Below are 14398 nucleotides of genomic sequence, written 5' to 3'. Positions count from 1 at the left end.
GTCATCTCAGTCCCTACTGAATGCCCCCACCCTCCCTGGGCTGGCTGGCACAACCCAGGAAAGGAAACCCAGCTCTGCCAGTTTCCCAGGCAGACCTTCCCTGGGAGGTCAGCAGCCCCGTGGTACCCCCAGTTGTCCGTGCATCCCCAGGTCCCCCCATCCAGCCCTCCTGTCACACTTCCTCGAAAAAACAAACACCTCTGTCGCATGGCATCCGGCTGGCTGACCCTGGCAGCTAGATTAGCATTTGAAAGTTTCCCTTGCATTAATTTCAGACAGAACATAAATACGAGCTTGGGATCCCTCTTCCAGGAGGAGAATACTGGAAACCCAGCAGGCTCACTGGAGAGAAAACATGTGTGCTGGCCGAGGGGAGCCTGTGTTACTTTGGAGCCTTTGTGGGAACATCTGGTTCTCCCCTCTGCCCGGCCCCCAGCACTATCTGGAAATTACCCTGTTAATTGGTGTTTTCTTCTTGCTGAGCACTCGCACGCTTTTCTCTCCGATCTGGTGAACCCTGAAAGGACACACATTGCTGACAATTCCCTGCCCCACAAATGTGAACTCAGGGTTCCTCGAAGACGCTGAGGCTTCCGAGCGAATGTACTAGAGCGTGTAGCGAACTAGGACATGGCTGGATAGGAGTCAGAGCTTGGCCAGGCAGCTGTGAGAACTAGGGCAAGTCCTTTGCTCTCTCTGAGTTCTTGTTTCCACGTCTGTAAACTGTGGNCTGTAAACTGTGGGGTGCCCCAGAAGGCGGCCACGAGGCTGGAGTGAAATGACATTGGAGAAGCGCAATGTACCCAGGAGATTCATGGAGGAGGGGTTTGTGTTCAGGTTACCGGCGAAGGAGTTATAGAGGTGGGAAGACCCATGAGACCATGGAGGGCAACTGAGGCACAGAGAGGGGAAGGAAACTGCCTGAGGCCACCAGCCAGTCAGCTGCTGAGTCAGTTTTTCTGTCCTAACCCCAGAACAGGGTTCTTTGCTCTGCCGTACCCTGCCTTTCCGTGTCGGGAGGGTAAATGGGGGCTGCCAGGCTGGGCCCAGCTGATGGGTAGAGGCTAAATCCAGCCTCTGCTCCGTTTGCTGGGCCTGGTACCCTGGTACAGGCACCTGACACCTGGAAGAAGGGGAGACTTTTCTCTGCGCTAAAACATCATGGGGCTGTGCCCGCTCGGAGCACGACAGCGTCCCTGTTTGTATACGAATGTCCTTTAAGCGGTACTCTGGCTTGTGGGGTCCGGGAGACAATCACCACACCAGCCCCACCATTGTAAGACCTATAATCCTCCTCTTGCCCCGCCTGCCACGTATGTCTCCGTGGGCTACACGGGTCCCTCCCCCAGGAAGCCTTCCATGATATCCTCGGCAGATTAGTCTCTCCACTGCCGGGCCCCATGTTTTCATTTCTGGGGTTTTTTTCTCTTCTCTCCTTCCCTCTCTATCTCCATCTCTTTGTATCTCTGCCCTGTTTTTGTCTTTTTCTATCTCTTGCTTTCTGTTTCAGTGTCTCTTCTTTTCCCTCTCTCCCTCCCTCTGTCTCTGAGTCTCTTACAGCCTGTCTCCCAGCCCCTCTCTCCCCCTCTCATCTCTCTGTCTTCTGTTTCCTTGTGTCCTGTCACTCTCTCCCTCTCCCTGTCTCTCCCTGCGAGGGTCTCTCTTCTCTCTCAGCCCCTCTGTTGTCTCCTGTCCCCTACTCTCTGTCTCTGTGGCTCTGCGTGCCCCACCCCTCACTGTCCTCCCTTCTTCCCTCCTCTCCTCGTCCATGTAGCCTCAGCAGATGAAATGGAACGTGCCTTCCTGCAGAGAGCTGGCCAGAAAACAGCTGTCAGTGCTGGAAGGAGTGGCTGAGCAGTGGCCAGGAGACCCCAGGAGCCTGGGCAAGCCCCGTAGGCTAAGCCCCAACACTGTGGGGCCCCTTTGGAAACTTTCCACACCTTCCCTGCAGGTTCCAGGATGGGCGTGGTAACTTTTTCAGGATTTGTGACCTTGGAGGCAAGCCTAGGCCCTGTCTGCCAGCCCCTGGGGACAGCATGCGCGAGGCCCTGACTTGGGCTGGTGCCAGGCCCAAGCTCCTGGGATTGGTGGAATCTGCAGGAGCATCACCAAGAGGCTGGGGGGCTACGAGGGAAGGGGATCAGGGAGCTCAAGTCTTCTGGGGATAGGATGAGATCACGTGAAGCAAGGATATGGAGTAACAGGTTTTGTCATTCATTCATTCAACAAACATTCACGAAGCCACCACTGTGTGCCAGATTTGGGCTTCGCCCTGGGGCCAAGGATGAATCAGATTCCTGCCCTCAAAAAACTCAGTCTCCCCTCAGGTGGCTTGTTGGGAATGTGCATCTCGGGGGTGGGAAGATCATTCCAGCTGCAGAGAGGTAACAAGGAAGTCCATGTCTGCAGCGACTCCGGCAGAAGCATATGGTGACCTGGGCTGGTCAAGCATGGTTAGGAGGAAAAATCAGGGGGCTTCTGGTCACTGGTCAAGACAGGGCCCATGTACTTGGATAACAGAGCTCAGATGAGACACAACCTAGGAGGGGAGGGTGTGCTGGGTTTTGTAGGCTCCGGAGGGTATCAGGTGGGGACATCCAATAGGCTGCCGGACAAACAGGTGTGGGCTAGGGCAGTCGTTCCAGAGTGGTCCACGTTGTGTGGTAACTAAGACCACATGGGAGGATGATTTGTCCACAGATTGTGAGGGAGCAGAAGGCTATGGACAAGCTTCCCGGGGCGGGGCCCCCACAGTTACCGGGCAGGAGAAGGGGGACACAGGGCAGTAAGAGGGCTAGGAAGAGAAGCAGGACAGCACGGTGTCGCGGGCTCCTGTGAAGCCAAGCCCAGAGAGGGCAGGGCCGGGCTGCACTGGGAGCACAGGCTCAGGAATGGATGGCTGGTCTGTGCCGTCCGGGGGCAGGGGTTCGTGAGGAGGGCCTGGAGCTGTGCCGGAGCTGCCTCTTGCGGGGGTGGAGGGGATGCAGACAGTGGTCTCTTGGCCCCGCAGGGAAGGTAGTGAAAGTGGGTGTGGCTTAGAGAAGGAAGATGGGATTTCAAAAATCATTGCTGATTGCTTCCAACTTCTCAAAGTATCTGAAGTCTTCTGTTCAGGGTCTTGAACTGCACAGTAAGGGCCTGGAGCTGCTGAGGCTGAGGACGTGGATGGGGCGCTGACTGGTCCCCGAAACGCTGTCAGCCAGTGCTCGGGATCCAGCTGGAGCTCTGTAATACAGGCTTGGGCCCTTCCAAACACCGCCTCCACCAGCGTCAGGAACGTTCTCGGAGCCTCGGTAAATATTCCCTGCAGCCCCTGCGCAGCCTGAGGCGGCCTGCTCGCCCTGGTGGCTCTCGACGTCCTCCAGGCAGACCGCTGCTGCGCCTGGAGGCCCTCACCTTAACAGTGTCTCCATGGAGCCAGGGAAGGAATTGTTTTTGCTGCCAGGAGTAAACTCCAAGAACTGCTGGCAGGGAGTTCCTGCAACCCGTGTGCCAAAGCCACCGTGCCCAGGCCCCCTTACAGCTCCGTCGTGTTGGGGGGCGGGCAAGAGTGGGCACAACTCTGTGGTCCCGCCCAAGAATGGCTTAGTTCATCACTCGAGAGCACACGCTGGGCTTCTCCAAAGGATAATCACTCCTCCTTCCTCATCAGGACCTCACAGCCCCCCAAAGGGATGCATGCCCGTTTGACAGTCCGGAAAACTGGGCCTGGGGACAGGGAAGCCACTTGCTCAGGAGACTCCTAGCCATGGCAGGAGCTTGGGTCTCCATCCTCAACAGGACTGGGCAGAGGTCAGGGCCCTGGGGGGCTGTTCATCCCTGTGCTGTCTGTGTGTCTTCAGCAGTCAGCTTCCCGAATGAGCCTCCCTTATCTCCTAGCTCTACACACGCCGTTCCCCCCATCTGGAACACCTCCCCCCCATGCCCAACTCTCGGCCGCACCTGGCTCATTCTTATCTCACCCTGCAGCTATCACTGCCTCCCCCAGGGAGTCTGCCCTCACTTGAGGTTGTGCTTCCCTCGGCATAGTACTTAGCCCAGAACAAAAGACCTTGATTCTGACACCGAGCGCCTGGAACGGGCCCCTGTCTCTTCACCACTGGTTAGCACTAGATGTCCACTCGCTTGGTGTTTGTCAGATTAATGAGCTGAATCAGTAAAGAAAGGGAGGGAGAGAGGGAAGAAGGGAGAGAGAATGCATTTTTGTCGGGGTCTCTGGAGTCAAACACAAGCTTTCCCCATAGAGTCTGAGAGCCAGGGGAGCCCGTGGATCCCTCTCTTGTCCACAGAGACGTTGAGAGCATTTGAGCATAATGGATTTGCCTGAGGTCTCAGAGTGAGTGAGGTGGGTCCTGGACTAGAAGCCGGGTCTCTCGTTCCCAGACCAGTGCTCTTTCGCAGTGACACCAAGGAGGACTCCAGGGACAGGGCAGGGCAGCGCCAAGAGCAGGAGCCAGCCCGGAGGTGTGCAGGGCAGGCGGCGGAGGGCAGCAGGCTCCACCTTCCGTCCCCCCGCTCCGCCGTCCCAGCCTCACCCCCTCTGTGCCGGAGCCTCTCCGTTCCCGCCCCGCTTGTCCACTGTCTGTTCTCCTCAGACCTCCCTGGGGCTGTCAGCATGCTGACCTTCCGGCTTCCCACCTGTCACCACCTGTCACGGGCGATTAGAGTAATGGCACAGGGATTTCCCCCCAGGTTCTGGGCTGAATGGGGAGCCGAGGGGAACGTGCTACCCACGTGAGGGGGCCGCAGGGCAGGCACGCAGGCTAGAAGGCGACAAGGGACCACTGCCACTCTGCCCACATCAAACAGGTGGGGAGACCGAGGCCCAGGGAGGAGGAAGGGCTTGCCAGGGTGCTGAGTGCCAGCAGTTACTGCCTCCACAGTCACCGAGCCTCCGAGGACCCTTCCTGACCAGAGCCCGGGAGAGCCTTTGCTGTTCCCAGACCTCATGCCCGCGTCCTGCTGAAGGAGAGCCATTTCTGCATTCCAAGCCACCAGCACAGGGCTGGCCTCAGAGCCAAGTGCAGCATAAACGTTTGTTGAATGAATGATTAATGGGTTGGGGTGCGATGAAGACCGCCCCCCTGCCCCCCCAGCAGGGGCCACCTCTGCAATGTTCAGCTGTGGCATTAGACCTCTTCGTGCCACAGCCACTGTCTGTTGGCCCTGCGACCATGCGCTGCTCTCTCCTTCCCCAGAATCTTACACCTCGTGAGTCTTCTGGGGACACTCCGCAGCCTGGCTTGTGATGTGTGGTCCGTAAATGTTGGACAGAAGGCGAATAGATGAATCCATGAAGGTCTCTGCCCTGTGGAGCCTGGTGGGGAGACAGCTGTGAACACACAGAACCCACCGCCGTGCAAAGGAAGGGAGCCTCGAGCTGCCAGGAGAATTACGGAGATGAGCCACAGACCTGTCGAGGCCTTGAGGCTTCTTGGAGGAGGTTTTATCAGAGCTGGGCCTTCATGACCACTGTCGGCTGCTTGTTTTTGTTGTCTGTCTTACACAGGCTTAATTCACTTTCTTTTTCTGGTGTAACAGTGTGCAGTGGCCACAGCCGGAGCCTGGGTCCTGTGCACGGAAACTGTGCTGCGGGTTATCACGGTCTGGGGCTGGGGTCAGCCTCAGGGTACGAGGCGCAGTGATGCCACATGAAACACTTGTGACCCTTGGTCACAATGCAGCCACCGTTCCCGCCGTCCTCCCAACAGCTCTGCAGGCTGCCGTTACCATCATTCCCACTTTACAGAGGGGAACGGGACAGAGGAACTGGGGCATGGGGACACACGGCAGGTGAGCAGCAGGGCCAGGATTCGGATCCATGCCAAGGCGGCTCCGGGGCAAGGTCCACATGTACCGTACTGCCTCTGGTGCAGGTCCTGGCCTGGGGCTGTCCCCAGTCGCTGGCGACTTGGCGTGTGGCTGAGTCCGCTGTCTCTTGTGTTCTAGGTCATTTCGAGGAACAACACAGTCATCGACGTCCTTCGGCAGGCAGGGCTGGAGGTGGAGCACACACCCGCGGGCCAGACCATCCACAGGTGAGGAGCTGGGGCACCTGGGGGCACGGGCCTGGCTGGCCTGCCACCACTGTCCACGGAGCCCGCCGGACCCTGTGCTGCATGGCTGGGCTGCACCCTGTCTTCCTGCTCGGGCCTGCAGGGCAAGTTGTGAAGAAGCTATGGAGGGCGCGGCTGCGACCAGGCTGCCAAGAGTGGAGGGGCTGGGCTGGAGGTGAGGGGCTGGGAAGCAGGCTGCTATGCAATCTTGACAGCCTGGGAGGTGAGGCTGGGGCTGGGGCAGTGGGGATGGAAGGAGCATTCGAGTCTGAGAGATGCTCAGCATTTAGAGTCTGGCGAGCAGGTGGGGTGGAAGGACTCTGCAGGATGCCTGGGGTGCTGCCTACAGAACTGGGGGATGCCCAGCCCCACCCACAGCCAGTCCCCACCTTTCTCTGACCGCACCGCTTGGTTGTGCCCCCCTACCCGACTCTCCCACCAGGGCATACCTACTCCACTCAAATAGCTATCACTGGGCCTCTGAGGGGTTCCTGTCCCCCCCTAGGCTGGGGGTCCCCTGAGGGCAGGGCCCGACTAGGCCCACTTGTGGTCCACAGTGCCAGGGCAGGCATGACGGGGTGTCAGCCCACGCTGGGCAGCTCTGGGTAGGGGGGCAATGACAGGATCCTTAAACTTGGAGGTTCCATGCAGCCCACGCTCCACCTGCAATGCAGGAAACTTCTTCACTGGCCCACAAAGGTGACCACAGTGCAGTTTCAGCCACTGTCTCTGACATGACGTGAGCCAGAGTCAGAAAGAAGCTTGAACAATCATAGTGAATATTTATTGATGGATCACTGTACACTAGGCTCTCAGCATTTTTAGCTAATTAAATCCTCACAACAGCTCCATGAGCTAGGAACGGAGTATCCCCATCTTAAAATTGAGGAACTTGAGGCCCAGAGAGGTAAAGTCACTTGCAGAGGGATACACAGCACATGTGAATGGCAGTCCGGCTCCAGAGCCTCCCTAAACTCCTGACCACTCCCTGTCCCCTCTCTGGGGACTAGAGGTGGGCTTGGGGGTGGCGGTGATAGGAATAACTGACACTTTGCTCCTTGCTCTTCAGAGGCTTGCCCCCCCTGCCCCCACCCAGGGTTTTGAGCCTCTGGTCTCCTAGCTCTGGGCCAATGCTCACCCGTCTGCATGGCGCTTCTAGAAGAACTTAAAAACTCGCTCACATTGGACTCCTTCCTCTGCTGATCGTCTGAGTCAGCACAAAGCACTTTGCCCTGGGCCGGCACAAGGGTGTGCTGGAGTGAGGGACCCAAGGCAGTCTCGGGGACAAGGCATTCCTCACGCTCCCGTCACAGCCCCAAGGACTTCATCTCGAAGCGCATTGTGTCTGTCCAGGCCAGGCGGGGTGGGCAGACAGGCCGCTGAGGCTGCCTCGTCTCCTATTCTTCTCGGAGCCCAGGCGCTACAGGAAGGCCCCCCGCCTCTCCCGCCTCCCTGCCCGGCCCTGCTCTGAGAGCTCTCAGGCTGAGTCTCCAGCACACGCTGAAATCCGGCGGGTGGGGCGAGGGGCTGGGATGCTGAGGAGGCCCCAACAATAAAAGCCATCATCGGCCACAGGTGCTTCCTGGGTCCATCTTTTTGTCCACCTGTTTTGAATTATCTCCCTAGCAGCTGCAACATCTCCTGGACCCTGGGAATCTGGGGATGCTGTGGGGGCTGGGGACGGACAGGCTGCGCTGATGGCCTTCTCTCCTTCAAGGAGAGAGAAGCCCCTCACCCCATCGTGTGTGCAGGAGTGGAGGAGGAGGACGGGCTGGGTGCCGCCTCGGGTGTTGCCGTACCTTTATAGTTCCCCACGCCACGTCCAGCCTCGTGTCAGGATCTGATGTCCTCCAGAGGAAGTCCATTTGGGCCCCAGAGAGGAAAGAATAAAAGGGAGAGAAGCCGAGGATGTTCCCGGGCTAAGAGGCCTGTATGTGTCACGCTGTATGAAATGTGAATTCCATGAACACACACCTAATCAACGCTTTAGTGCCTACGACAGCCAAGTCCCTTGGCTTGTAGACCAACATTAGAGAAATGCTTGTTACGTGCCAGGCACTGTGGTAAGACCTCATCTCATTCATCCTCGTGACGAGCTTATGAAGTAAGCGGTATCACTACTCCCATCTTACCGCTCGCTGCTGCTCGAGGGGGCCGTGGCACCCGCCCTTGGCCACACAGCCCGGAAGCTGCGGAGCCAGGACGTGAACCCACGTCTGTCACCTCTAGCTGGAGCTCTGACTTACTGAGCACTGTCCCGCCTCCCCAGAAGGGTGTTCAGAAAGTAGGTGTAATACCCGGATGGGTGGTTGGATGAACGACCCAAGCAACCACGTCAATATTTAATAATATTTGATGAATCGTGTTAATTGCTAAAACATTTCAGCTGCTAACTATGAGCCAGTCACCGTCCCAAGGGCTTGGCCCGTGTTAACTTCTGAAACCCTTATGACACCCCTGGAAGCGCGGGCTGCGGCATCCCCATNGTGTTGAATGCCCGGATGGGTGGTTGGACGAACGACCCAAGCAACCACGTCAATATTTAATAATATTTGATGAATCATGTTAATTGCTAAAACATTTCAGCTGCTAACTATGAGCCAGTCACCGTCCCAAGGGCTTGGCCCGTGTTAACGTCTGAAACCCTCATGACACCCCTGGAAGCGCGGGCTGCGGCATCCCCATTTTTCAGAGCAGGAGATGAGCACAGAGCAGTCGGTCACTTGCCCCAAGTCTCTCAGCCAGAGTTTGGGGAATGAAAGACCCTGACGAAGGTCAGATATGCCCCCAGAGACCTGCCCACGGCTCACGCCCTCCCCTCCCACGAGTCTGGGCTCAAATGTCGCCTGGCGGTGACCAGACCCCCTTCCTTGCCTAGCTCCCTCTACCCCTGCACTCCCTCTCCTGCCCTCCTCAGGGCTCTCACCATCTGCCATCCTTACGGTCCATCTTCTGCTTGAGAGTGTGAGCTCGACATGGACAGGGACCTAGTTGGGACTGCTTTTGCCCAATTCCTAGAAGAGTGCCCGGCGCATGGAGTCACTCAATGAAAGGATTCAGAGCTCCACCTCTCGACACCAGACACTCTCGCCAAGAGCAGCAGGGGCACCCAGCGTCTTCTCCTGCAGTGACAGTCTTCCCACTGGGTGGCATTCCCTGTCGTGCATGAGTGACACAGTCTCACACGTGCACCTCACGCGCTTTTGCCCCTTTGCAGCCCCGCCACCCGGAGCCCTGCACCCCCCCCCAGGGGACCTCGGCGAGCCCGGCCCCAGCCACCCCCCCCGCTGCTGTCCCCCCGGCGCCCTCGGCGACCCCCACCGTCCCGCCTGAGGAGGAGGACCCGGCCCTGTCCCCACACCTCCTGCTCCCCGACAGCCTCAGCCAGCTGGAGGAGTTCGGACGGCAGAAGAAGTGGCAAAAGAGGCAGAACAAGCAGCAGCGGCCACGGCAGTTCAATGACCTGTGGGTCCGCCTCGAGGACAGGTGAGCAGGGGCGGGGCAGGCCTGTCCAGGGTTGGCCACGTCTCCCGGCCGGCCGGCCTCGCATACCACCCCCCAGGCCCAGGTCCCCTCTCCTCCATGAACCCTGCTTGGAGGAAGCGGGCTGGATGGGTACTTCTGGGATAGCTTGACCCGCCCGCCACCCCTGTTCATCCGGCAGGGCTTACAGAGCGTGCTCACATAATTTTTCATTTCTGTTCTCAAAATGAGAGCAAGCACGCTTTTTCCCATTTTAAAGGTAAGGGAACAGAAACTCCCTGAGGTGCACTGGACAAAAGTCTGCTTTGCCGTTAGCTTCCCTGGATGCACCTGGGGATGCACAGTGGGGTCTGTTTGTCCCACAGGCCAGACGGTGACGCAGGAGGGAACAAAGCAGGCTGGCTCCACGGAACAGTCGTGAGCTCCCTTTCTCTGGAAAGTCTGGGTGGCCAACACCCGGGCAGGGAGGGTGTAGGGGGTCCCGCAATGCAAGAAAGAGACGGCAGGGGCTGGCCGCTGCCCTTAACGCTGTAGGCTCCCTCTCGGGAGAGGGTGGGCCATCTGCGGTGAACGATGGTGAGCGCGGGCAGGTGCAGAGATCATCCAGCTGTGCCGATTCCTGTCCGGCCCCTGTCCTTGCGCCCGGCCACCCCTGTGCCACCCTCTCAGCTTGTCTGTCACCAAAGCTTCAGCTGTAACCGGGATGCCATCTCCCAACTTCCACCTGCAGGCTTTCTATAGAACAGCCTCCCTAGATGGCACGTTGGGGTAGGAATCTCCGTGTGTAGTGAACAGTGTCACCAGAACACCCGGGATGTCCCAGGGAGTGACCATCGGTGAAGGTCAGAGTCCTACCCATTGCGGTAGCCCAGCCCTAGACCCCGTGCCCCAGCAGTGGGCCCTTGGAGACTCGGAGTCTCCCCTGAGCCCTGAAGACCATCGTCTGGGATTTCCTCTGCCTCCCCAGAAAGAATCATCTGGGGTACTTGTAAACAAACAAATGTCCAGGCTCCCTGCGGCCCTCATAAATCTGATCCCTCACCTCACAGGCCTGGGAAGCTGTGTTGAGTCTGCCCTTGGATTGATTGAATGTGCACTCGGGCGTCTTCTCAGCAGCTTTGGGGAACATGGACTCAGTTCTGCATTTACAGGCTGGGAGGCAGGGATGTCTGCCCGGGTCCACACAAGTCATCAGGGGCTGCCTCCTGCCCTGTTGACATCATGGTCCTGCAGCCGGGTCTCTGAGTCCATGACAAAAGGTCGACACAGTCTAGTGCACTCTCCTAAAGTTCGGGAGGTGCACTATTCTACAAAGAATTCCAGCAAATAGGAGTGGAGCCCATTGCTCCTTTGGGCTTTGGTTTCAAAGCATCTGACTTGGGTTCCTGGGAAGTGCACTTCTGTGGAGCCCGGGCCAGCCGGGCCCGCCCAAAGGCAAAGGCACGCCGTAGCTCTATTAGCTGTGACATATTTGGCTCACATGCCCAGCACAGGCCACCCCCTCCCAGCGGGACGCGGGCAGGGAGCTGCATCAGAGAGCCACTTTGTCAGCGCTGGGGACGGCCTGCAGCCTGCCAAGGAGGAGCGGGGTCGATGGAAGCACTGGCGACCCATAGAAGGTTCCAGTCGGGAGGGTGACTCAGGGCCCTGGTCAACCTGCTGGGGCAACCAAGAGACCCAGCCAGGGGTGGGCCCAGCCCATGATGTGACAGGCGGCTGGCTGTCAGCTCCAGCAACGGACCCCCAACCCTAACTGCTTCTGAAAGGTAAATTTCGGCAAACGACTCCAAACACTTTCCTTTTCACAACACATAGCTCTGAAACACAGAGCCTGGTTTCAGGAGAAGAAAACAGCTTTTCTTCGGCAAGAGGGAGCCCTTTCTCTGAGCGAACAGGTAAATTGTGGTTGGATAGCTTTCTTCCATCTGGTAGGGTTGGAGAAGGAAGTTTCCACGGATGGGCACCCTGTTTGAGTTCTTGGCACTTCTCAGAGAAGCAGGCTCTAAGCTCCTTGAGAGCCCTAGGTGAGGGCACAGCTTCTGTCACTCCCAGGGGACTCACCTCACCCGCCTGGGGTTTCCAAGGTCCCAGTCCTCTGGGAGGGAGCCGGGGAAAGCTCTCCGAGTGCGAAACTAAGGCCCATTTGTAGCCACGCTAACAAAACCATTTTCCTTGGAGCGGCGATGCCATTCCGACTTTTCTCATTTTCTGCCCCCCACATCCTGCCATCACCTCTCCCAGCCCTTCCTCCACCTGTGGCCCTGCAGCAGGGAGCCTTCCCCTGGAGCCCCGCCCCCAGCAGCTTGAGATTTTTCGGGGCTCCCTGCCCCCGCCAGGCGAGCTTCCTGCTGCTCCACCTGGACACAGAGCCATGGCCACCCCTCCAGCCCGAGGCTGCCCTCCTGCGGGTACTGTCCTTGCCAGGCTGGGTGCCGCCCCTCAGTTGCCATGCCCGGCCCACCTCCCACCTTTGTTCTTGCTTTTCTCTCTGCCGGGAGTGGGCACGAGGGGACACTGGCTGAGCTCCTGCTCTATGCCAGGCACCGCAGCAGGCTCTTATGGCCCTCGTGCCCCAGGTCCTGTCAGGAGTCTGGAAAGTAAGCTTTGTTTGACAAACAAGGAAACTGAGGCCCAGTGAAGTCAGGTAACTTGTCCAAGACCACACAGCCAGCGAGCTGTGGTGTCAGCCCACACCCAGGTCTGCCTCATGTTGAGGGTCACATTCGCCCGTGGCCCCGCAAATGCCCCTCCTGCCCTCGCCTGGCAAGCGTCTCCTCCATCCTCACCGGCTGTGTCCCCTCTCTCCTCCCCCATAGCCCACAGCCCCCGCAGGCGCCCCCGTCTTAGCACAGTCACACGGGCTGCAATTCCTCACTTCTGTTGCAAGGCCTGGAGGCCCTGGGCACTGATCGGGTTGGACTTCTCTGGCCGCCATGGGCCTCATTGGGGGTTTGCTGACCCTCCTGTCATCCCTCATTACCTGAGACAGAAACACACCAGAGGAAGTTTAGGGCCAAGCGTGTGTCCACAGATGGCTATGCAGCAGTGGCACAGAACTCTCAGGGAACCCCCACGTTCCCAGGAGTGGGGCAGCAGGACAGGGATATGGGACTCGTGACAATCCTCTATCTCTCTTTGTGCAGTTAGGGCCTTGACTGGTCTCTGAAGATCCTGCCAGCTCTGCTGCTCTCCCGTCCACAGCTGGACTATGTGTGCATGGCATGGGGGTGGAGGGTTGGATAAATAAGGGAGCAGAGTGCTGGGCCATCAAGACAGAAAGACAGTCATGAGGAGGCAGGTGCAGGGAAGAGAGCTCCTTCCAAGTGCTGGGCATGGCCGGAAGCAAGGCACAGGTGGGCATCAGTGTGGACGGACCCAGGGCCTGTGGGTGCACCATTCAGGAGCAGGGGGTTCAGGACACACACACACACCCAGCGTGTCATTGTCCTTCTGGGCCTCAGTTTCCCTGAGGTTGGAGCAGATGGTCAGGGCCCCTTCGAAGGGGAAAAGACACAAGTGTTCCACCCCCTAGGCCCTTGGGAGGGCCCTGCACACCTCTCACTGGTCCGCCCATCCTGCCCCAGGTTCTCCAGCTCCAGTTTCTCCCAGCAAAGCCCAGACTTACTTCTAGGAGGGTCCAGCATGATCAGTGTCTCTATGTGAGGCCAGAATGCCATGAGATTAGAGGTAGAATATAGCCTATGAGAAATGGGAAACAGGATCACTCCGTAAAGAAAAGCACAAATGCAGGCAGAATGGGTTTCAGAGCCCAGCTCTTCCTTGTGCTTGCTTTGAGGAGTAGAGAGGAAACGAGAGGATGCTTATAAAGTGGGAAGCTGGCACCAGACCACTGGTGATGCTCGGTGACAGCTGTCTCCAGAGCTGCTGGTGGGATGCTCGGGCTGGCCTCAGATGCCGTTCTCCCCCTCCCCAGCAGGAGTGGCTGCTCGTGGGCCCCTAGCACATCTTAGGCTTCAAGCCTTCAGTGAGCCGCTGGGTGGGCGCTGCCCACTCCCCCCTGCTTAACAGGAGCACACGGGCCACACATGGGTGGGGACAAGAGCAGGAAAAGCCTCAGGTCATGGCCGGACAGCTCCCCAACACAATGTGGCCGAAGGAGCCCTGGAGCCCCAGTCACTGTTCGTGTGCCTGCGAAGGAATGGGTCCGCCGGGGCCGTGGGGAGGATGAGGGCATTCCCAGCAGAGAAGGCCATGAGCCCAAAGGCGTGGAGGCAGGCATGGGCCTTAGACATCGGGACATTGGGCTGCAGGCAAACATGTCACCTCAGACCTCTGCTGGCCTCTGACCCGCTTGGCTCGAAGAGGCTGAGGCCAGACTAGACTGACAGTAGGGTCTCCTCCAGCCGGACTGCATCAAGAGCTTCACCCCCAGGCAGCAGGACCGCCTGTCAGCCGGGCCCTGCACGCCCAAGCCCCATCTCCACTCTGTCTCCCCAGAAGCCTCGGAGGAGGTGGCCCAGGGTACAGCCAGCAGCCGTTTGCATTGGGAAGACAGCCACCGCCTCCCGAGAACCATAGCCCAGTCCTAGATAGCTCTTCGAGACCCTCTCGGTGCAGAGGTCGACTGCCTGCTTCGGGAAGCCTCCTGGAGGGGCCTTAGTGGGCAGACGGCTGACGCTGTCTCAAGCACCGGCCCTCTTTGTCTGTGCTTTACACCTTGAGCTTCTGCCTAAGATCTCCCTTCTGGCTTCTGCTGCCAGAAAACATTTAAAATGCATGGGTTGGTTCCTGCTTCTTCATTGTACACACAGGGAAACTGAGGCCTACGACTTGCCCCAAGTCCCATGGCAAACAGGGACATAGGGCATTCTAGAACGGGGCTTCAGCCTTCCACTCAA

General features: G+C 58.5%; 1 protein-coding gene across 1 annotated transcript in view; it reads left to right on the top strand.

The window, feature by feature from the left end:
* The window catches only part of TRABD2B (TraB domain containing 2B), a 208487-nt gene that overhangs the window by 187455 nt on the left and 6634 nt on the right, over positions 1-14398 (top strand). Inside the window, exons 4-6 of the mRNA XM_034655605.1 lie at positions 5950-6038; positions 7784-7799; positions 9289-9542. Coding sequence (XP_034511496.1) covers positions 5950-6038; positions 7784-7799; positions 9289-9542 — 359 coding nt within the window. The remainder of the gene's footprint in view (positions 1-5949; positions 6039-7783; positions 7800-9288; positions 9543-14398) is intronic.

This window comes from Ailuropoda melanoleuca, chromosome 2 (assembly GCF_002007445.2).
Source record: "Ailuropoda melanoleuca isolate Jingjing chromosome 2, ASM200744v2, whole genome shotgun sequence".
Lineage (NCBI taxonomy): Eukaryota > Metazoa > Chordata > Mammalia > Carnivora > Ursidae > Ailuropoda > Ailuropoda melanoleuca.
This window is presented reverse-complemented; position numbering and strand designations above follow the sequence as displayed.